Source organism: Symphalangus syndactylus, chromosome 7 (genome assembly GCF_028878055.3).
Source record: "Symphalangus syndactylus isolate Jambi chromosome 7, NHGRI_mSymSyn1-v2.1_pri, whole genome shotgun sequence".
NCBI classification, from domain to species: domain Eukaryota; kingdom Metazoa; phylum Chordata; class Mammalia; order Primates; family Hylobatidae; genus Symphalangus; species Symphalangus syndactylus.
In genome coordinates, this window is record NC_072429.2 from 129,706,586 (window position 1) to 129,728,401 (window position 21,816).

The 21,816-nt window shown below is 44.5% G+C and overlaps 1 protein-coding gene across 3 annotated transcripts in view; it reads right to left on the reverse strand.

Annotated features, from left to right (window-relative positions):
• ADCY8 (adenylate cyclase 8) overlaps positions 1-21,816 on the reverse strand; it is a 274,396-nt gene that overhangs the window by 11,392 nt on the left and 241,188 nt on the right. For all 3 annotated transcript variants that reach the window (XM_055287260.2, XM_055287261.2, XM_055287262.2), the window contains one exon: positions 11,800-11,946. In XM_055287260.2, the coding sequence (XP_055143235.1) occupies positions 11,800-11,946 (147 nt within the window). The remainder of the gene's footprint in view (positions 1-11,799; positions 11,947-21,816) is intronic.

A 21,816-nucleotide genomic window follows, 5' to 3' on the forward strand; every position in this document is an offset into this window, starting at 1 on the left:
CTCGAGCCTTCCTCTTACATGTTGTGTGCCCAGGGGCTGTGGCATAGGTATTTTCCTGTTTCAAGGAGAAAGTACCTGAGACTTGGTGATGCAGCTGGCTCAGCTCCAAGGCTGCACAGGGCACAGTTTTAAACTCATGTCTGGAGTGAACCTTTGGCAGGAGATTATAGTAGTTCACACCTGCTTCTACAGGCACTTCTACAGCTTACTCCACTTACTTGCATCTGTGTACACACATGTGCCTCTCTCCAGGTGTGGGGAGGAACTCTCAGTGCTCCTAGTGAGGGCCGAGCCCCACAGATGTTTACAGGTCCATCCCTTGTCACGTAGGCATGCTGCTCCAGCATCCTCCTTTGTCCCTGACTCCATCCATCTCACCCTCTCTGCTAGATCTTTCCCATCGGCATACAGCCTGCTGTGAAATTTCTTATCCTACAGCAGTCTTTCTTGACATTACTTTCCTTTCTACTTGTCTCCTTTTTTTGCTGTACAACTTCTGAAAAGAGTTGTCTAGACTGATTGCTTCCAATTTCCTCCTCCCCATTTTTTCCTAAGCCTGGTCCTGCCATTCCACTGAAACTGCTCCTTTCCAGGTCCTGGAGGCCCTCTATGTCCCATGCTGCTGGCTGTCCTCAGCCTCGCTTCTCTTGGGCTACCAGCAGCACCGGACCCAGCTGATTGGCTCTACTCCTCTTATACCTTTGTTCCTACTTGGCTTCCCCCATTTCAGATTTTACTTCCACTTCACTGGTGTTGCTTCACCAGTCTCTGTGGTTAATTCCTTCTTTCCACCATTATCTTATATCATAGGTGGGCCTCAGGGCTCAGGCCTCAGACCTCTTTTCTTTTCCATCTAACTCATTTCCTTGTGGTATCATTGTGTCTTACAGCTGTAAATACAATCTCTTCGCTGAAAACTCCTAACTGCATGCCCTGCCTTGACCTTCAGACTCAGTATGGAATTGCTTACGTGATGTCCTTATTATAGGTCTGACAGGTGTCTCAGATCTGCCATTATCAAAGCTGGCCCCTTGATCCTCCTCATCGACCCCCATCTTGGTTAGTGGTGTCTCCATTTTGCCAGTTGCTTCAGAATAAAACCCATATAACCCACATCTAATCTATCAGCAGATCCTTAGCCCTATCTTTAAAGACATTCAGGTTCTGACTCTGTCTCGTCACCTCCTTGGTCCTAGCCACCCTCATCCATTTTCTTTTATTGAAATAAGCCTCTTAATTGGCTCCCTTCTTCCACTCTTGACCCTGTTCTTCACACAGAGCTGAGAGGAACCCTGTTAAAATAGAAGTTAGGTTACATCACTTCTCTGCTGGAAACCCTTGTAGCCATCCCCATCAGTCTCACAGTAAAAGCCAAAGCATTTGCTGTGGTCCATGAGGTCCTGTAATATTTGGCACTCCGGCCCTTCTCTCCATCAGCCACTGACCCTGCCATGCTGGTTTAAAGGCAGGAACCAGCTCCAGCCTTCTTTGTGCATGTTGTGTGGCCAGGAGCTGTGGCCCAAGTCTTTCCCTGTCTCAAATAGAAAGTACCCAAGACATGCTGATGCAGCTGGCTCACCCCTAAGGCAGCACAAGTCAGGTTCTATCACCTGACTTGCTCAAGAGAACAAGAGAATGCCTGCTGCACACACCCTCCTCAGGGCTTAGAACGTGGGCTTTTCCTTGCCTGTCGCCGTGCCCCCCAAGCTGTTTCTATGGATCAGTTCCACTTCCTCATCTCCTCCAGGCCTCTCAGTAAGCCCTTTCTCAGGACCCTCTCTGAAATTGCACTATGGGTGTCAAACCATCCTGGTTCACCCAGGTCGGAGGGATTTTTTGAGATGCAAAACTTTTAGTGCTGACACCAGGGAAGTCCTGGGTAAGTGATGAGTGGGTGACTCTAATTGCACCCCTCCCTCCAAACCTTCCTTCCCATGTTCCCTGCATTATCTTCCCCCACCGAATTATCTCTATTGTACAACATATTTACTTGTTATTCTTTTTGATTGTTCTTCACTCACAATAGAGTATAAGCTTCATGAGAACAGGATTTATGACTGTTTAGTTTGTGATTATATCCTATGGGCACAGGGTAGGCCTTCACTAGATACTGGTTCAATAAGCCCATAAACAGCAACTTCTCTGAGGCTGGCTTTCAGTGTCACTCTTGTCAATGAAGCAAGATTCAGTTAATCACTGCCACATGGACTTCATATTCACAGTGCATTTCCAGGGTGGAAGAGTCTTAGTTGCAGAATGATGAGAAGTAGAACATATCAGTTTAGAAGATCATAAATGTGCCTCTCCCTCCCTTTTAAACAAACTTACATTTTATCCCTATGCACTTCTAAAAAGGATGTGACTAGTATACTGGGTTAAATAGTGCCTCTCAAAAATTTATGTCCTAACAGACTCTGAGAATGTGATCTTATTTGGAAATAAGTTTTTTGCAGAGTAATTTTTAAAGTTAAGAAGAGGTTATATTAGATTAGGGTGAGCCTTAAATCCATTATGGCTGGTGTCCTAATAAGAAGAGGAGAGGGCACAGAGACACACACAGGGAAAAAGCCATGCGAGGGTGGAAAGAAATTGGAATGATGCCACCACAGCCAGCCAGCTACCACCAGAAGCTGGGAAGAGGCAAGGCAGGAGTTTTCCCTAGAGCCTTCAGAGGGAGCAGGGCCCTGCTCACCCCTTGATCTCACTCTTCTTGCTTCCAGAACTGTGAGAGAATGCATTCTGGATTTTTTGTTTGTGTGTTTGTTTGTTTTTTGTTTGTTTGTTTGTTTTTGAGACGGAGTCTCGCTCTGTCGCCCAGGCTGCAGTGCAGTGGCGCAATCTCGGCTCACTGCAAACTCCGCCTCCCAGGTTCACGCCATTCTCCTGCCTCAGCCTCTCCGAGTAGCTGGAACTACAGGCGCCCGCCACCACGCCTGGCTAATTTTTTGTATTTTTTAGTAGAGAAGGGGTTTCACCATGGTCTCGATCTCCTGACCTTGTGATCCTCCAGCCTCAGCCTCCCAAAGTGCTGGGATTACAAGCGTGAGCCACCGCGCCTGGCCTGTTTGTTTTGAGACAGAGTCTCGCACTGTTGCCTGGGCTGGAGTGCAGTGGTGCGATCTCGGCTCACTGCAACCTCCACTTCCCAGGTTCAAGTGATTCTCCTGCCTCAGCTTTCCGAGTAGCTAGGATTACAGGCACCCACCACCACGCTTGGCTCATTTTTTGTATTTTTACTAGAGACGGGGTTTTACTATGTTGGCCAGACTGGTCTCAAACTCCTGACCATGTGATCCGCCTGCCTCGGCCTCCCAAGGTGCGGGGATTACAGGCCTGAGCCACAGCGGCCGGCCTCTGTTGTTTAAAGACACCAAATGTGTGGCACTTTGTTACAGCCACACTAGAAACAAATACACATAATAATAAAATGAGCTTTTAATGATCATAGTTATGTGCCAAGTGTATTAGTCTGCTCAAGCAGCCATAATAAAAACAAACAACAGCTTTGTTCTTTTGGCTTAGAATTGACTTGGCGACGCAGGCTCTTTTTTGGTTCCATATGAACTTTAAAGTAGTTTTTTCCAATTCTGTGAAGAAAGTCATTGGTAGCTTGATGGGGATGGTGTTGAATCTATAAATTACCTTGGGCACTATGGCCATTTTCACGATATTGATTCTTCCAACCCATGAGCATGGAATGTTCTTCCATTTGTTTGTATCCTCTTTTATTTCATTGAGCAGTGGTTTGTAGTTCTCCTTGAAGAGGTCCTTCACATCCCTTGTAAGTTGGATTCCTAGGTATTATATTCTCTTTGAAGAAATTGTGAATGGGAGTTCACTCATGATTTGGCTCTCTGTTTGTCTGTGATTGGTGTACAAGAATGCTTGTGATTTTTATACATTGATTTTGTATCCTGAGACTTTGCTGAAGTTGCTAATCAGCTTAAGGAGATTTTGGGCTGAGACAATGGGGTTTTCTAGATATACAATCATGTCATCTGCAAACAGGGACAATTTGACTTCCTCTTTTCCTAATTGAATACCCTTTATTTCCTTCTCCTGCCTGATTGCTCTGGCCAGAACTTCCAGCACTATGTTGAATAGGAGTGGTGAGAGAGGGCATCCCTGTCTTGTGCCAGTTTTCAAAGGGAATGCTTCTAGTTTTTGCCCATTCAGTATGATATTGGCTGAGGGTTTGTTATAGATAGCTCTTATTATTTTGAGATACGTCCCATCAATAACTAATTTATTTAGAGTTTTCAGCATGAAGTGTTGTTGAATTTTGTCAAAGGCCTTTTCTGCATCTATTGACATAATCATGTGGTTTTTGTCTTTGGTTCTGTTTATATGCTGGATTACATTTATTGATTTTCGTATGTTGAATCAGCCTTGCATCCCAGGGATGAAGCCCACTTGATCATGGTGTATAAGCTTTTTGATGTGCTGCTGGATTTGGTTTGCCAGTATTTTATTGAGGATTTTTGCATCAATGTTCATCAAGGATATTGCTAAGCCAAAAGAACAAAGCTGGAGGCATCACGCTACCTGACTTCAAACTATAATACAAGGCTACAGTAACCAAAACAGCATGGTACTGGTACCACAACAGAGACATAGATCAATGGAGCAGAACAGAGTCCTCAGAAATGATGCCGCATATCTACAACTATCTGATCTTTGACAAACCTGACAAAAACAAGAAATGGGGAAAGGATTCCCTATTTAATAAATGATGCTGGGAAAACTGGCTAGCCATATGTAGAAAGCTGAAACTGGATCCCTTCCTTACACCTTATACAAAAATTAATTCAAGATGGATTAAAGACTTAAATGTTAGACCTAAAACCATTAAAATCCTACAAGAAAACCTAGGCATTACCATTCAGGACATAGGCATGGGCAAGGACTTCATGTCTAAAACACCAAAAGCAATGGCAACAAAAGCCAAAATTGACAAATGGGATCTAATTAAACTAAAGAGCTTCTGCACAGCAAAAGAAACTACCATCAGAGTGAACAGGCAACCTACAGAATGGGAGAAAATTTTTGCAACCTACTCATCTGACAAAGGGCTAATATCCAGAATCTACAATGAACTCAAACAAATTTACAAGAAAAAAACAACCCCATCAACAAGTGGGCAAAGGACATGAACAGACACTTCTCAAAAGAAGACATTTATGCAGCCAAAAAACACATGAAAAAATGCTCATCATCACTGGCCATCAGAGAAATGCAAATCAAAACCACGATGAGATACCATCTCACACCACTTAGAACGGCCATCATTAAAAAGTCAGGAAACAACAGGTGCTGGAGGGGATGTGGAGAAATAGGAACACGTTTACACTGTTGGTGGGACTGTAAACTAGTTCAACCATTGTGGAAGTCAGTGTGGCGATTCCTCAGGGATCTAGAACTAGAAATACCATTTGACCCAGCCATCCCATTACTGGGTATATACCCAAAGGACTATAAATCATGCTGCTATAAAGACACATGCACACGTATGTTTATTGCGGCACTATTCACAATAGCAAAGAGTTGGAACCAACCCAAATGTCCAACAATGATAGACTGGATTAAGAAAATGTGGCACATATACACCATGGAATACTATGCAGCCATAAAAAATGATGAGTTCGTGTCCTTTGTAGGGACACGGATGAAACTGGAAAACATCATTCTTTGTAAACTATCGCAAGGACAAAAAACCAAACACCGCATGTTCTGACTCATAGGTGGGAACTGAACAGTGAGAACTCATAGACACAGGAAGGGGAACATCACACTCCGGGGACTGTTGTGGGGTGGGGGGGGGGGGGGGAGGGACAGCATTAGGAGATATACCTAATGCTAAATGACGAGTTAATGGGTGCAGCAAACCAACATGGCACATGGATACATACGTAACAAACCTGCACATTGTGCACATGTACCCTAAAACCCTAAAGTATAATAATAAAACAACAACAACAACAAAAAACCAAACAACAGAAACTCATTTCTCACAGCACATGAATTTTGGGGAGGAGATGCTACTCAGTCCATTGCATCAAATACAGTCTTAAGTGCTTTTTAATCTCTGCATTTAACTTACAATGACCCTACTGTATCTCATTTTGTAGATGGGAAAACTGAGGTGCATAGAGGGATTAAATAACTTGCTTAAGGACATAGAGTGAGAAAACAGCTAAATTACATAAGTTCAATGCCCTTGCAGGTAACTATTAGATTAAAAATTCCAGGCTAGGTGTGGTGGCTCACTTCTGTAATCCTAGCACTATGGAAGGCTGAGGCTGGCAGATCACCTAAGGTCAGGAGTTTGAGACCAGCCTGGCCAATGTGGTGAAAACCGCTGTCTCTACTAAAAATAAAAACTCCACAGTATACAAAGCATACATGAAACATTTTAAAGAGATTAAAAAGTAGACTGGAAGAGGGCATGTCCGCATATACCGGGGCACAGAACTAGGGGCTCTGTGTCCATTGATCATCTGTTTCTCTGAGTGGCACTTTGAGCTTAGTATTCTCAGATCCATTTTGCAGATGAATCAGCAGAGGCTCCATGTGGTAAAATAATGTGTCCCAAGGTCCCAGGGTGAGAAAGGGGAGACAGGACCACATATAATTTGCAGAGCCCAGTGCAAAATGAAAATGCAGAACACCTTTCCCAAAAATTAAGGCACACATGAGAGCAACAGCAGAACATTAAAACAAGTGTGGGTTCCTTTTGTGACTGCATAGGCTGCACACTCGCGAAGCCGACCCTGAGTGGGAGAGCTAGGCTCAAACCCAAACCTCACTGATTCCCAAGTCTAAACTTTGTCTTCTTGTTCCCACTCTTGGCAGACATTTAGATGCAATTTCTGATTCTCTAGCTTTGCCTCCATTTAAGATTATAATATCCTCAGGGTCTCATGTCATCCTGGGGTGGACAGACAGGCAGACGGAGCAGAAGATGGGTTCTCTACAGACTGTCTTGTTTCAGGCATCATCTCAAAATTAATCAGGGGCTAAGAAACTCGGAGAATTCCTCCTTGAGAGGAACTCTTCTGGGAACATGGAGAACACAGGTGGGTGCTTTGCTTTGGTGTGTGTGTGTGTGTGTGTGTGTGTGTTTGTGTGTATGTATAGCCTGATTTACAGCAGGGGCAGCCTTTGTTTATTATTTTTGTTTCTTGAACTAAAGTGAAGCCCCTCTTCTGCTGTCACAGAGATTCTGCCAGTTGTGCCCAGGGTACACAGGTCTTCAGCCTTGGATCATGACTGATCTTTGCTTTCAGCCACTAACCAAACATATTTGGTGTTTTGGCAGCCCTTCAGCTGCTAATGTTTCAGCTTAAAAATCCTGGAACATCTTCAATTGCTCACCTCCCTCCCTCTGCCTCCCTGTAGCTGCTTTCCCCCAGCTTTCTGCTGGCGGTGGACTGATCTGATGTGGTCCTGTGGAGAGCAGGTGCTTTTCCTTCTCTTTTCTTCAGAACCACTTGGCCAAGAGCCAGCTTCAGGCTCTGGTAAGCCTCCCCCTCAGAAGATAATTTGGAGGCAGAAAGGAACTTCATTATCTCATTTAATATCCATCCAGCAGATTTATTTACTCTATAGCTAAAAGTGTCTGCAGGCATAGTGTAGTCCCTGATCAGCCCATTTGTTCACTAGAGCAAATGGGGAAGTGAGATGTGAGAGGGCTCTTCAGCCCTTTGTTGAGGCAGGGGCTGTGGGGTGAGGAGCCCTTGAGTTGGGTTATTGCAAACACAGTCTTGGAGATGTGATCTGTGCAAAGTTCAGCTTTTTTCTGAGCCAGGAAAGAATTCTGCATGATCTCAGGTTTCTGTGGTAATTCTATCGGCAAGAAGAGACGCGTCAGTATTAAAGTGAACAGCAGGCATCTGGCTGGAACTCAGCCAGGCAGAATCTAGAGGACCTCTCTTGACAAAAAAAAAAAAAAAAAAAAAAAAAAAGGCAGGTCTGAGTGACCCAAGGACCCACACACAGGCAAAGCTGAGAGTGTTTGGGCTGGCAATTCAGGCCGCGTTTTTATTTTTCCTGTTGACTATATTCTCCACTACCTTCCCCCCGCCCCATCCTTTCTCTTCCACCTCCTCCCCTTTCCTCCTCTTTTCATCCTTCTTCTCTTCATCGCTGCCTCTCTTCTCCCTCCTCTCTCCCCTCCTCCCCATCTACTTATCCTCCCCCTCCTCTTATTCATACTTTTCCTCCTGGTCTAACGCCCCTGTTCTAAAGAACCAAGCCTCCTAGACCAATTCCCTTTTCTCCAACTTCCCTCTGCAAACACCCATTTCAACCACTAGGGGCACTGCCCTCCTTCTCCGCTTTCCAAGACTCTAGAGAGTCTACAGTTTGGTTCACTGAGATGCAAATGTAATTCAAATGTACTTTATTCACTACAATTTTAAAATATGAGAGGGAGCACTTTTGGAAGATGGGTTGCTATAAAGCGAGCTTGTCCAACCTGTGGCCCAGGACGTCTTTGAATGTGGCCCAACACAAATTTGTAAACTGTCTTGAAACATTATGAGATTTTTTTTTTTTTGCGAATTTTTAAAAGCCCATCAGCTATCCTTAGTGTTAGTGTATTTTAGAGGTAGCCCAAGACTTTATAGGTAGCCACATTCTTCTTTCAATGTGGCCCAAGGAAGCCAAAACACTGGACACCCCTGCTATAAAGTTTAAAATACAACAAAGCCTGACGTCTTAACCTTTAGACAGATATTTGTAATAGAATTAAAAAATTAATTAATAGAATTAAAAAATTAATAGAATTAAAAAATTAAAGAAATTGGAAGTATGTTTTGAATTGCGTTAACCTATCTTCACCTTACTATCTGCCAGCTTGTTTCTGTCCCCCCATTAATGAATTAATTCCTTTAGCAAGTACTTAGCAAGCATCTGCCATGTCCATCTCTTATGTGCTAGACACAGAGCTGGGCCCTGGTGACTTAACAAGATACAAAAATATGGTCTCTACCTTAGTGAGCTTATGGCCTAGCATACAGGATAGGAGTTAAAGTGCTATTGTCACAAAATTGCTTTCCCCTCCCCACCTTGCAAGACCCTCTGTACTAGTTACACTTATCAGTGACTTCTTGTGTAAGGGCAACTCATAGTCACCCTGCCTCCCACTGGATGGTGAAGCCTTGGGAGGCAAGAAGTGATCACGTCTTATCCATCTTGACCCCCCACACCCATCCCAGGGCAACTACGATGACCGTGTTTGAGCTTATGACTTCAAAATCATTACCATGAAATGCCAGGTAAATGAGAAACAGTGCAACACAAATGATTCCAAATCAAAGCAGTATGGGAGACTGGGGTTCAAATCTTGGCTTTGCCACTTAGTGGTATGTGACCTTGGTTATTTTTGGAGTTTCTAAGTCTCAGCTTTGCTTATTTTTAAAATGAAGGCTAATAATGCCTAGCCTAAAGGTTTGTGTGAGAGGTAAGTAACTACTAAATGACATATATTGAAAATGCTTTGCATTTCTGGCAACACTTGTAAAAACCTATAGAGATTAGTAACATGGGTTTCTACCCTAGAACTAAGTGGCTAGTAGATGGTAAACAGGGTGGTACTGAAGGGTTTCAACCTCTATGATAGGAGATTTTTCAGAGTATGCGTTCTTCATTAAAAAAGGAGTGACAACATTTACCTGGATAGAGATGGGGGTTAGAAAAAAGCCTTCAACAGTAGAGGTAGTGTTTGAATTGACTGTTAAAGGAATGTTAGCTTTTCAGCTGGTCATAGAGTCGAGGGAGAGAGGATGGGGTAAGGGCGAGAATGGCATGGCCTCCAGGCAGAAAGTGCAGTGTGTGAGAGCCAGGTGGGCTTGTTGGCTTGTAAGCAGTCAGGTGGTGCTGGCCAGGTGGCCTGCAGTGAGAGGTAAGGCTGAGAGGAGGCAGGGACAGTGAGTGCAAGGCCTGCTAGAGTTGACGAAGGAGGCCGCTGAAGGGTTTAGGCTTCAAAGGGATGTGACAAAATTCTCCCGCCTTTGGTGATTGCTAATGGTGAGATGCAGGCAGGGAGAGCAGATAGGAGATGACTGCAGTTGTCTAGGAGAGAAATAACATGGTCTGAATGAAGGTAAAAGCAGCACTGATGGTGAGAAAAAGGCAGGTGTGAGAGCTACTAAGAAAGTTGATGAGATGTCTGCACACCCATGTTCATCTCAGCATGTTCACAACAGGCAAAATACGGAATTAGCCTAAACGTCCATTGAGAAATGAATGGATACACACACGCACGCATGCACACACACATGCACACACCACACACATACACATATACACACACACAGTGGAATAGTATTCAGCCACAAAAAGAAGGAAGACCTCCCATTTGCAGCAACGTGGATGGACCTGGAGCATACGATGCTAAATGAAATATGCCAGGCACAGAAAGACAAATACATATGATATCACTTATACGTGGAATCTAAGAACATCAAACTCAGAAGCAAAGAATGGAATGGTGGTTATCAGAACCTGGGGGGTGTGGTGGGAACAGGGAGATATTAGTTAAAGGGTATAAAGTTTTAGTTAGACAAGACGAATACTTTCTGGAGATCTATTGCATAGCATAGTGACTGTAGTGAACAATAATGTATTACATACTTGAAAATTGCCAAGAGAGTAGATCTTAAATATTTTTGGCACAAAGAAGTAGTAAGACGTGAGGTGATGGATATGTTAATTAGCTTAATCATTCCGCAATGTACACATATATCAAAACATCACATTTTGCACCATAAATATATACAATGGAAAGAAGGACTTCACGGGACTCAGTAGCTGGATTGAATGTAGGGATGGAGGGACAGGATGCTGTTTAGAGTGATGTAGTAGTTGTTCTTGTTTCCCACCCCAAGCCCCTTTGTGGGACCATCCTCCAAAATGCCATGAGTGCTGGCTGCTGACAATGCACTACTGCACCTCCTTTTGGAGAATTTGCTTGGCCTCATGAGAACTCCCTTGCTGGAAATGCCTGGGAGGCTAGGTACCCCTACCAGGGCAGCCCATGACCAATAATGACTGACCAATACGGGCATCCAAAGGCCTGGCCCCCTGCTTCAGTGTGAGACAGTTGTACCATTTATGTGCCCGAGTTCCCTCTGGGGTTAGGCAGGGATTTGGCTTATTTCATAGCATTTTCTCAGGGAATCACTTGCTTCCCATCTCAGGCTTAAGTAACTGGTTGGACATTGGTGTCCTTCAAGATGGGGAATGGGGGAGTAGAAGGCCCACTTGTGTCAAGTTTATGAATGGACCTGAAGTGCAGCATGAGTATTTCCCCCCTACAGAATGTGTTCACTAGACTCACGGAGCTTGGAGGAAGAAACCGCTATCTGTAGTATGTTTGTACTTGCAATTAGTCTCTGACCAAAGGCAAATGGACAGTTTTATCTTTGACACTTTGAGAAGATGGAGCAATGCCTGCTTCAGTGTCCAGCCTCTGTGGTGTCAGTGCCTGAGTAGTACTGGCCTCATAGAGGCTTCTAGTCAAGTCCTGCCTTTGCCATCTGCCAGCTGTACAAAACTGGGTTATGTTACTTAGCCTCCCTGAGCCTTATATTCCTCATCCCCCAAATAGGGAAATAATAGCATTTAACTCAGGTGATAATTGTGATAATTAAATCAGATAATACATGTTTGTGTTTATAATGCAGGCTGGAATTCCGTAAGTGCAAAAAAAAAAATGAGTAATTCGTACAATGAATAACACAACGCTTTGACAGCGGTGCCCATTTGTGATTGTAAATGTCTCAGGCTTAGATTTACCTCATCGAAGTCAGCAATGATCTCATTCAGCAAGCGCAGGCATTCCACTCCCTGGTTATTCATTTCGGTCTGAGAGTAAAAGTCCGCAAATCCTGGGATGGAGGCAAACATCACCCCAACAGCATCATAGGATTGAGAATACAGCTCCTGGACAGAGACACACAGAGGGTGCCAGAAATGGTCATCAGAGGTCGGTTCTGCAATGATGCTTCCTGTACACGCGTGTGTACACGTGTGCACAGGCACCCACAGAGAGACAGAAAATAAGTCTTGGATATCGTTAGGTCAACACTGTGTGTTTTAGTCCACGTGGGCTGCTATAACAAAATACCTTGGACTGAGTGGCTTATAAACAATAGAAATTTATTTCTCACAGTTCTGGAGGCTGAGAAGTCCAAGATCAAGGTACTGGCAGATATGATGTCTGGTGAGGACTCGCTTTCTGGTTCAGAGATGTTGATTTCTCACTGTGTCCTCAAGTGGTGGAAGAAGCAAGGGAAATCTCTGGGGCCTTTTAAAATAAGGGCACTAATCCCATCCATGAGGGCTTTTACCTTCATGATCTAATCACCTCCCAAAGTTCCCACCTCCTAATACCATCACCTTGTGAGTTAGGGTTTCAATATATGAATTCTGGAGGATCATGAATATTCAGTCTATTGCACCACAATCACAGCATCATCACCATATGGAATGTGATGACTGAAAATTCATGGTCTCCAGCCTCAGCTGGGGCCTGAGTTCTGACTGCCAGTTCATTCATTCTTGGTCAGCTTCCTTTTCTTTTCTCCTCAATGGCTAGTCCAAACCTTCAGATCTCCACTTAACCCCCTACTCTATTTCTCTCAGTAGATGATCTTACCTTTCTACTTCATCGAGAACATGGTGGTGGCTCTTGGTGGTGACTTATCTCTGTTCCAATCCTCATAGACTTGTCTGTCATTCATTTTCTTCTCTTTCACTTCAACTCCACATGTGATCTGTCTGTCTTTCCTTCTCTTGCTGAAGGTCAGTACTTCCACCTGATCATTTTATAACTTCTTCAGCAATTTACATTTTCAGTGATCCTTTTCTTTCTCATTTCTTTCTCCTGGCCTCCTCTCCCTGCTCCTCCTCCTCCTCATCCTCTAAGAGTCTCTTCTAAGAAAAAGAACAAAGTGCCCTGGATCCTACAGACACTTGTGGCTATCAACTAGTTTCTCTTCCTCTTTGTTTCCAAACTTCTCAAACTAGTTACCTTCACTGCCTATTCCCACGCTCTTAATGCCCACTGGCATCTCAGACTGGAATGAAATGAACTAAGAACAGTCTAGCCTGCTAGTCAAAGTGGAAAAATCAATATACACATGTAACTTTATATCCTGCTGGACACCTGCAGATTGGTGCTTTTATTGATCACCCCAAGATCTTGATTCTCTTGACTTTTTATGCTTTAGTGATGTCCTTTGCTTTTCTCATGCCTGGCCCCTTTGAGAATGCCTTTTATTTTTTTGCCTCTTTTCCACCTTAAATGTTGGTGATTGCTATGGTTCTGTCCTTGGCCCACTGAATGGTTCAATTTTACAGACTTACCTGGTCCATCTCATTTCAATATCCATGTGCTGACGGTTTCTAAATTCCTGTGTCAAGGTCAGTTATCCTTCTTGGGCTTCAAGCTTCTATGTCTCATGCTTGGTTGCCCTCACCCTCCTCCAATCACAGTTTCCATAAACTGAGTGCATCTTCTCTCCAACTAAGCCTGTGTCTACTGCATTACTCTCTAATTCACTTGGTGGCACCAGCATTGCCAAATCATCAAAATGAGAGACCCTTAGAGTCATCCTGACTCCTTCCCCGTTGTATCCATCTTCAATAAATCATCAAGTTCTGCTGGGCTTGTTTTTGTCTTCTAAACATGTTTGCTTCTACCACTGTGTGTGTGTTTTTAAAAATCAGGCTCTTCCTGTTTTCCTTCTTGATCACTAAAATGAGAGCCTTCTACTGGGTTTCCTGACTCCAGTCTTGTTCCATTCAAAGGCATCCTTCACATAGCAGCCAGAGTGATCTATTAAAGATACACTGTTGACCATACCTCTCCCCATCTTAAATCCCTCCAATGGCTCACCATTGCCCTCAGGATAAAGCTCACACACTGAAGCAGACATATATGCATGCCCTTGCCTCCACCTATCTCTTCAGCTTTATTGTCTGCAACTCCCCAGTTGGATATGTGCTCCAGAACACAGAAGCATTTGTACTTCTGTGTGCATGTGGTGTCTGATGCTGTAGGTGCTCTGCCTGCATACTCTCACCCATTGTTCAAGTGTCAGCCCTTGTGTTTCTTCTCCACTAGAGGGTGTTTTTCTCTGGCCACTAGAGGGCACTCTGCCCATGTGAGAAGCAGCCTTGGGAGGTGCCAGGAAATTAACACCCCTCCGAAGCAGCAGCTGACCAATGCCAATAGGAACTGCTGGAGAGTCCTGGCTCCCTCGCGCCTTGGGCCTGATAACTTTGAGGCATGCTCTCACACCATTTCCCTGAATTTCCCGGCGGGATTAAGCTCCAGTCGCCCACGGGGTAACTAATCGGATGATGCATCATTTATCGGTTGCCTTCCTTCTCATTTTCCAATCTACTAGTGTTTACTGGGACCACCGCTGAGTAAATTACTTGCATTCAAATCCTTGTCTCAAGGTTTGCTTCTGGAAGAACCCAAACAAAGACACAAACCCTGTTCCATTTCACACTTAAATGCTTTTATTCCTGCCGTCTGTCTCTGGGTGGGAAATGTTCTTCCTTCCCTGCAGTTAGCTTCCTTTACCAGGCTAGCTCTTGTTTTCTGCCTCTGCTAACCATTTAGAGACAACGACTTCTATAAATCACAGAGGGAGTTTAGAGGCTGCACTTGGTGCTTTTCAGTGACCTCAACAATTCTACAGTATAGCCTTTGCCACCTGCATTACTGTCTTAACATCCATTTCTTCCTTTAAGTGTGGATTCCATGAGGGCAAAAACCACATGCCATTCATCTTATTGCACTCCAATTATGTATCGTGTGATTAGTAGTTTTTAGATGCCCCGATATAATGCACACCCTAGACAGTCTGGTCAAAGGTAAATACTCAAAACTGTTGGTTGATTAATGACTTCCTGACCTTCGTAGGAAACATGAAACCTTACAAATTGCTTTCATATGAATTCAATGATTTAATCCTTGTAATAATTCTATGAAGTCATATGATAATTATTCTCACTTTACAGATACAGGAAATGAGATAGAGAGGAATTAAGTCATTGTTTTGGATCACACAGCTAGTAGTGGGAGAGGGGATCAGAGGACTCCCAAGGCCTTCCCTTGCACTACACATGTGAGTGTGCCTCCTCCACATGGCATGCCCTAGGTCAGAGAAAGATGGTGTCACTCATTCATCATCAATTGCTCTTGAACTTTAAGCGTGGATTAATCTAAACTGATGCCTTCTTTAGTCCTTATCCAAAAGAGCACAGGCAGCTGATGACTGGCTAGGTAGGGCTGGGCAGGGTAGAAGGAGTGCAGATAGCAGTCAGGGAGCAGAGCAAAGGTAAATGGCTTTCAAAGGTGGATTTATGTTTACCTTGGCTTTGAACAATATGGTGATGCCATGAAGGAGCCTGACTCTGCAGTAGGAGTCAGAGATCCTGCTTAAGTAAACGTGCATCCTCCTAATGACTGTCGTTTGGTGGGAAAGTCTCTATTTACTCTATTACCTATAGTATTTGTTTACTAGGGCTGTTCTAATATAGGACCACAGACTCAGTGGCTTAAACAACAGATGTTAGTTTCCTCACAATTGCAGAGGCTGGAAGTCTAAGTTCAAGGTGTTGGCAGCTTGGTGTTGTCAGAGGGCTTTCCGCATGGTTGCAGATGCTGTCTTCCCTGTGTCTTCACACGGTCTTCCCTTAGGTTCTAGTCTCCTCTTCCTATTAGGGCACCTGTCATATTGGGTTAGGTCTCCTTAATGACCTCAGTTTAACTTAATTACCTCTTTAAAGATGCTGTCTCTAAATACAGTTACATTTTGAGATCCTTGGGGTTAGGACTTCAACATATAAATTTTGGGGAGATATAATTCAGCCCATTATACCTATATTTTTATTTTCTGCTTAAAAATAGAGATAAAAGAGAAGATCCTACCCTCTAAAATTCATTGTCTAATTACGCAGTCCAGATCCCCTCCCACTTTGGTTTATGCCCTGTGAGGTAAATGCCTCCATGGTATAAAATGGCAGGCAGCCAGGGGTGTCTTAACGATTGTTTGTCTCCCTGAATATTCTAATGAATGCCAGCTCCTCTCACACTCTTTTGTTTTTGTTTTTTTGAGACAGAGTCTCACTCTATTGCCCAGGCTGGAGTGCAGTGGCGGGATCTTTGCTCACTGCAACCTCCACCTCCTGGGTTCAAGTGATTCTCATGTCTCAACCCCCTGAGTAGCTGGAGTTACAGGCACCTGCCATCATACCAGGCTAATTTTTGCATTTTTAGTAGAGATGGGGTTTCACCACGTTGGCCAGGCTAGTCTTGAACTCCTGGCCTCAAGCGATCTACCCACCTAGGCCTTCCAAAGTGCTGGGATTATAGGCATGAGCCACTGCCCCCAGCCTCATGCCCTTTTCCTTGGTTTTATTTCTCAGTCTTTCCATCATTTGAAATATTCTGATTGCTTAAATAATAAAAATGTGATAATATTAGCTACTTTTTTGAGCACTTACTATGTGCCAAGCACAATGCAAAAGATTGCACATACATCATCTCATTTAATGTTTACCACATCCCCATGAGACAGACACAAGTTAAGACCCTTATTTCATCTGTGGGGAAACTGAGGGATGCAGAGATTAAATACTTTACCCAAGCCACATAGTTGTTATGATGTAGAGCTGGAATTTGTACCTAGACAGTCTGACAACAGCCCATGCTACTGCTAATAATAACTATAATTATAGCAACAACAACAGAAATAATAATAATGACAAGCAGGAATAAGTGTCATGGAAATTGGAAACTGGTTTAGGTTTGTCCATCTGATGGGATGGTCGTTTCACAGTGGAGGGGTAAGAAAGAGCTTGAAGAAATATGACCTGAGTTCAGATCTTGATTCTGTGGTATCCTGCTGGAAGTTGGAGAAGTGGGAATAGGGTGGGCTGGGACTCACCCCTCTTTTCCATAAGATGCTAGCTGATGGAGAGAGTGGCTACAGGGGCCTGACAGTCAGTTTAAGACCAACCCCCTCAACACAGGCTCTCAGATAAGGATGGATTGGACAATGTGTCTTGGATTTGAGGCACAAATGGGAAGCTTCAGCCCCTTCCTGTGAGGCAGAATGGGACTGATCTGATTTATCTACTCAGTGGCTTGCAGGGAGCCTGGAGAATGGTGGGTCTTTACCTTCTTGTGGGGCAGAAAGGGAAACCTGTGTTAAGTGGCTTGCCATATGTGAGGAGAAGGCGGGTTCACCTTGGGCACAAACAGGTCCGTGAGGAGACAAGACAGACTGAGGTCTTTGTGGGTCTTTAGCAGCTGGGCCCCACGATTGTCTCGAGGTCAAGTGACCTTGGCTTTCCCCAGTCTGATGGGGTAAAGCACCATAAGAGAGGGAGAGACTCCCTCCCTGGCACTTCCCCATAGGGTGGATGGTGTTACAGGGACTTCCTCCTCGGCTGGTGAAGGCAGGAACGTGGAAAGAGAGGAGCACTCGATCCCCACCGCTGTGGGCACATGACTCTGGGCAAGTGAGGTGACTCCTCTGGCTACAGGTCCCTCAGCCGTCGATGACAGTGCCAGCTCTTGCTCTGCTTTTGCCCCTGGTGGCACTGAGATGCTCCACTCCAGTTGTCTGCCTGCTGCTCTGTGCCACGACTGGCAGTGGCTGCTCACACTGGTTCCAGTAACTGCTTTTTCTCCTTGTCCCTTTCAGCCTGGGAGCCACCACGGCTTCCCACAATTGCTGAGCGCAGTGGAATATTCATCTCCTCCTTATCCCTATTGCTTCAATTAGAGACCCAGCAGAAAAGAGGGGGCACATTCAGATCAAGACGATTCAGGAAGAGTTAACTGATAAAGGGCTTAATTAGAAAGATGAGGGAAGGAAGTAGGGAAACCCTAAGAAATCTCCCAGAAATCCAAGGCTGGTGGCAGGAGAGCCGTCACCCCTCTAGGCTCAAAGGGATGAGAAGAGCCCAAAAGGAGTGAGTTGGTTTGACATTGGAGGCAGCACAGCAGTGGCCTTGGGAGGAGATATTAATTTCTGTGAAGTGACATAGCCAGCCTCAGGCAATCGCAAGGGAATAAATATCTTGACCTCACATTCCTCACTTCCCCTCATTTCTTACCCAGTGCCAGCCTTTGATGACCGCTCACCTGGGTGCCCAAGGGCCAAGCAGGTCACAGATGTAATCCATGTAGATTAGCCCTCTCACCCGTGTCCCCCCCCCAGGAAGAGCACAGAGAAGAGGTGGAGGGATTTTGAAGGATACACAGAGGAGCTCTGGCCAACCTACATACACCTTCCGGGACAGTCCCTTCACTCAACTCACCCCAGGCAACCGCCTTGAGTGTGCCATCTGTTTCTTGCTATTTTGGGCTTCAAGAATATAAAAACACTTTGTAAACTGGGGAGGAATTGATGAATATAGAAAAGCTATTATTGGTTTATTGTTATCTTCCTCTGGCTGGTCAAAGGTATGGACTTAGTAGAGGATTTTGAGCATGTGCGTGTGCTCCGTCACACACCCGCATATGTCAGTATGAGGACTGATGTCCTCTCTGCCTGGGGAACTATAGTCCGGTCCTTCACCTGCTCAGGCAACTCCAAGTCCTGCGTTGCTTATACCAAGTTAAGCCACCTCTCAGCATGGGAGAAACTATGTCTGAGACTTGCAAACCTTCTTAGCATCCTTTCATGTCATTCAGGTCTCTGATCACATGTCACCTCCTTAGAGAGAACTTCCATGACCCCTGCTCTTTTCTGAATGTGTCCCCCAAATTCATATGTGGAAACTTCACTGCCAGTGGGATAGTATTAAGAGGTGAGGGCTTTAGGAGGTGACTAAGTGATAAGGGTGGAGCTCTCATGAATAGCACTGAGGCCCTTGTTACAGGGTATGAGGGAGCGGACCTCTTCTTTCCAGCTCTTACACCATGTGGGGACACGGCGTTTAAAGTGCCATCGTGGAAGCAGAAACAAGGGCCCACACCAGACATGAAACCTGCTGGCACTTTGATCTGGGACTTTCCATGCTCCAGACCTGGGAGGAAAGTCATTTCTGTTCTTTAAAAATTGCCCAGTATCAAGTATTTGGATATAATAGCACAAAGAAACTAAGATACCAGTGTAAATACCCTTTCAACACCTTATTCCATTATTCAGCTATTTCTATCCTCATCAAATTCACCATTCTCTGACACTGTGTTATATATTTTTTTATTTGCTTCACTGTCTTGTCTTCCCACAAAAATACACGTTTCGGAGCAGCAAGGCCTTTGTTGTTTTTCTCACTGTTTTAACCCCGGTATTTAGAACAGCACCTGGCACATGGTTGGCCCCCATTAATACTTGAGGAAGGAAAGGGTGAATGAAGGGATAGGGGATGGGGCTGTGACTGGGAAGGAGTAGAAAAAATAGCAATGACTCACATATATCAAAAACAATAGCCAACAACCAATGTGCATTTAAAATATGTCAAGCACCATGTAAGTGCTTTAGGCTTGATAACGCATGTAAATGTTTTAATGAATCAGATGAAGATGCAGAGTATGGTTATGATCTCTTTGTAGCACAACAGGGGGCATGAGGAAAACGAGGTCCAGAAAGGGTTATTATCATTTGCCATTGGTCATAAAGGTAGTAAAAGGAGGAACCAGAACTAAACCCACAGCACTGGGGTTTTGAATGCACCCACACACGGCCTTTCTACAGTGAAGCTGCCTTGTGTCAGGCTGCATTGGGGACTTGATGTGTTGTTACTCGATTTAGCTCTGACCCCAATTCAGCAAGGTCAGTATTATTTCCCCTATTAATCAGATGAGGAAATGGACTCCAAAGAGTTGGGTAACCTGGCATAGGTCACACAGCTAGTTAGTGACAGAGATGGGATTTATGCTGTGTGGACTCTCCAGCACCTGGGACAGCTGCCCTTGCTAGTGTCTTTTCAACAACTCCTCATAAAGCCATGATGAGCCAGTGGGTTTCCTGGGACTCAGAGCTAGCCTGCTTGACATTGATGAGATACCCAGGCCTGGACTTCCAGCTGGCTTTATCTGCAGGAATGTTCCTGACCAGAGGAAGTGAGTACTATTCTAAGCCAAAAGCACAGCAGAATAGCAGAAGCTGCCAGAATGTTGGTGTGGGTAACACTGCCTTGGACAGGATGCTTCTGGGTGTGAGGCTCTGTCCACCGCCTGTGTTTGGATGGTTTGAGTCATCCTTTGTCACAGTTCTCCTTCTCTGTATGCACTTACAGTGAGGTGGAGGGGAAAGAACACTGGCTTTGGTGTTACACATACCTGGGTTTGGATTTGAGCTCACTACTCACTAGCTTTGTGACCATGGGTAAATTTCTTTCCTTTCCTGAGCCTCAGTTTCTTCATCTAGAAAATGGGGATAATAGTTCCTACCTCCTATTGCACATTGAATCAGATCCAAGCTACTTCAATATTCTTCAAGACTTGTCTCTTTGTACTTACGATACCTCTGCTCTGGCCTGTTCTTTCCCTGAAAATATTTGGGTGCTTGTAGTCGCCCCCAGTCTTTCTCAGCAAATATCCTATAGTATCTCATCTTTATGCCTTCGGCCATTTGGGTCTGTCTGCCTGGAATTCTTTTCCTCCACCTCCTTGACTGATTAACATCTGGGTCCTAGGAGGGTAAGAATTAGAATCATATTACAGTTGAAGAAACTGAGGCTCAGAGAACTTAACTAACTTGCTCCAAATCACTCGCTAGTAAATGGAAGAGCTGGAATTTGAATACATGTCCTTCTGGCTTAATAGGTTGGGATTTTCCCACTAGGTCATATGGCCTTCTTTGGAACACCTCAAAAGGGGTTAGAATCCAAGGAGGGAGAGAAAAGAGAGTCTGAGCTTGCAGCAATGATGCCAATGATGGCTGTCAGCATACCCCGGGCTGCTGTGGCCAGGGACATACACACAAGTTACAACTAAGAAGTCATCTGGCTTTGCCAGCCGGAGGCTGTATGTTTGGTTCCTATTTGAGTGCGGTCTGTGGAATTATTTTCTAAAGTGTGAGGCCCACATCAATACAAACAAGTCAGTTGGAGGCTTTGTGCATCACAGAAGTCTTCTAGGTCAGCTGAAGGTCAGCCATGAAGGCACTGCCACCCCAGGGATACACCTGGGAGATACCCTGGCGTAGCAGGAAAAGGTGGTGCTTTGGGTGCTATTGTGGCCCCGTGAAACTCACAGATGTCCCCAATCAGATGTTCAGAAATTTGTATCACAGTTCAGATCTGTAGCAAGAGGAGAAACTAAAAATGCCTTTGCCTCTTACGGTAACAGAGCATGAAACTGGGAGTTCTTGCTGGCCACTACAGTCCTGCCCCTTCCCTGTTACCGTTTCACATATTGTATGACTCTGTCTTTCTCTCTTTTTCTACACACACACACACACACACACACACACACACGAGTCTTGCCATCCTCCAGAGGTGGTATGGGTAGCAGCATTGTAAGGGGGAGAGGGGCACAGAAGAAAGAAATCTGAGGGACTGGTTTCCCCTTGCGGCTTTGCATAAAGAAAGTGGGGCATACCCTGCACCTCTCAGGGTCCCAGTTTCCTCATCAATAATATGAGGCTGATGGAACTCTTAAGGTTGTAAATAGAATGAAAGATAATTTTCTCAATTGCCTATTTCATTATCTGGCATGGAGTAGGTGTTCAGTAAATGATATTTTATCCTAATGTGAAAATTCTCTAAGCAATGTAACCATGAATGGTGTTTAATCCTAGTCCAGTGTGAACTGTTTAAATATTTATAAAATCT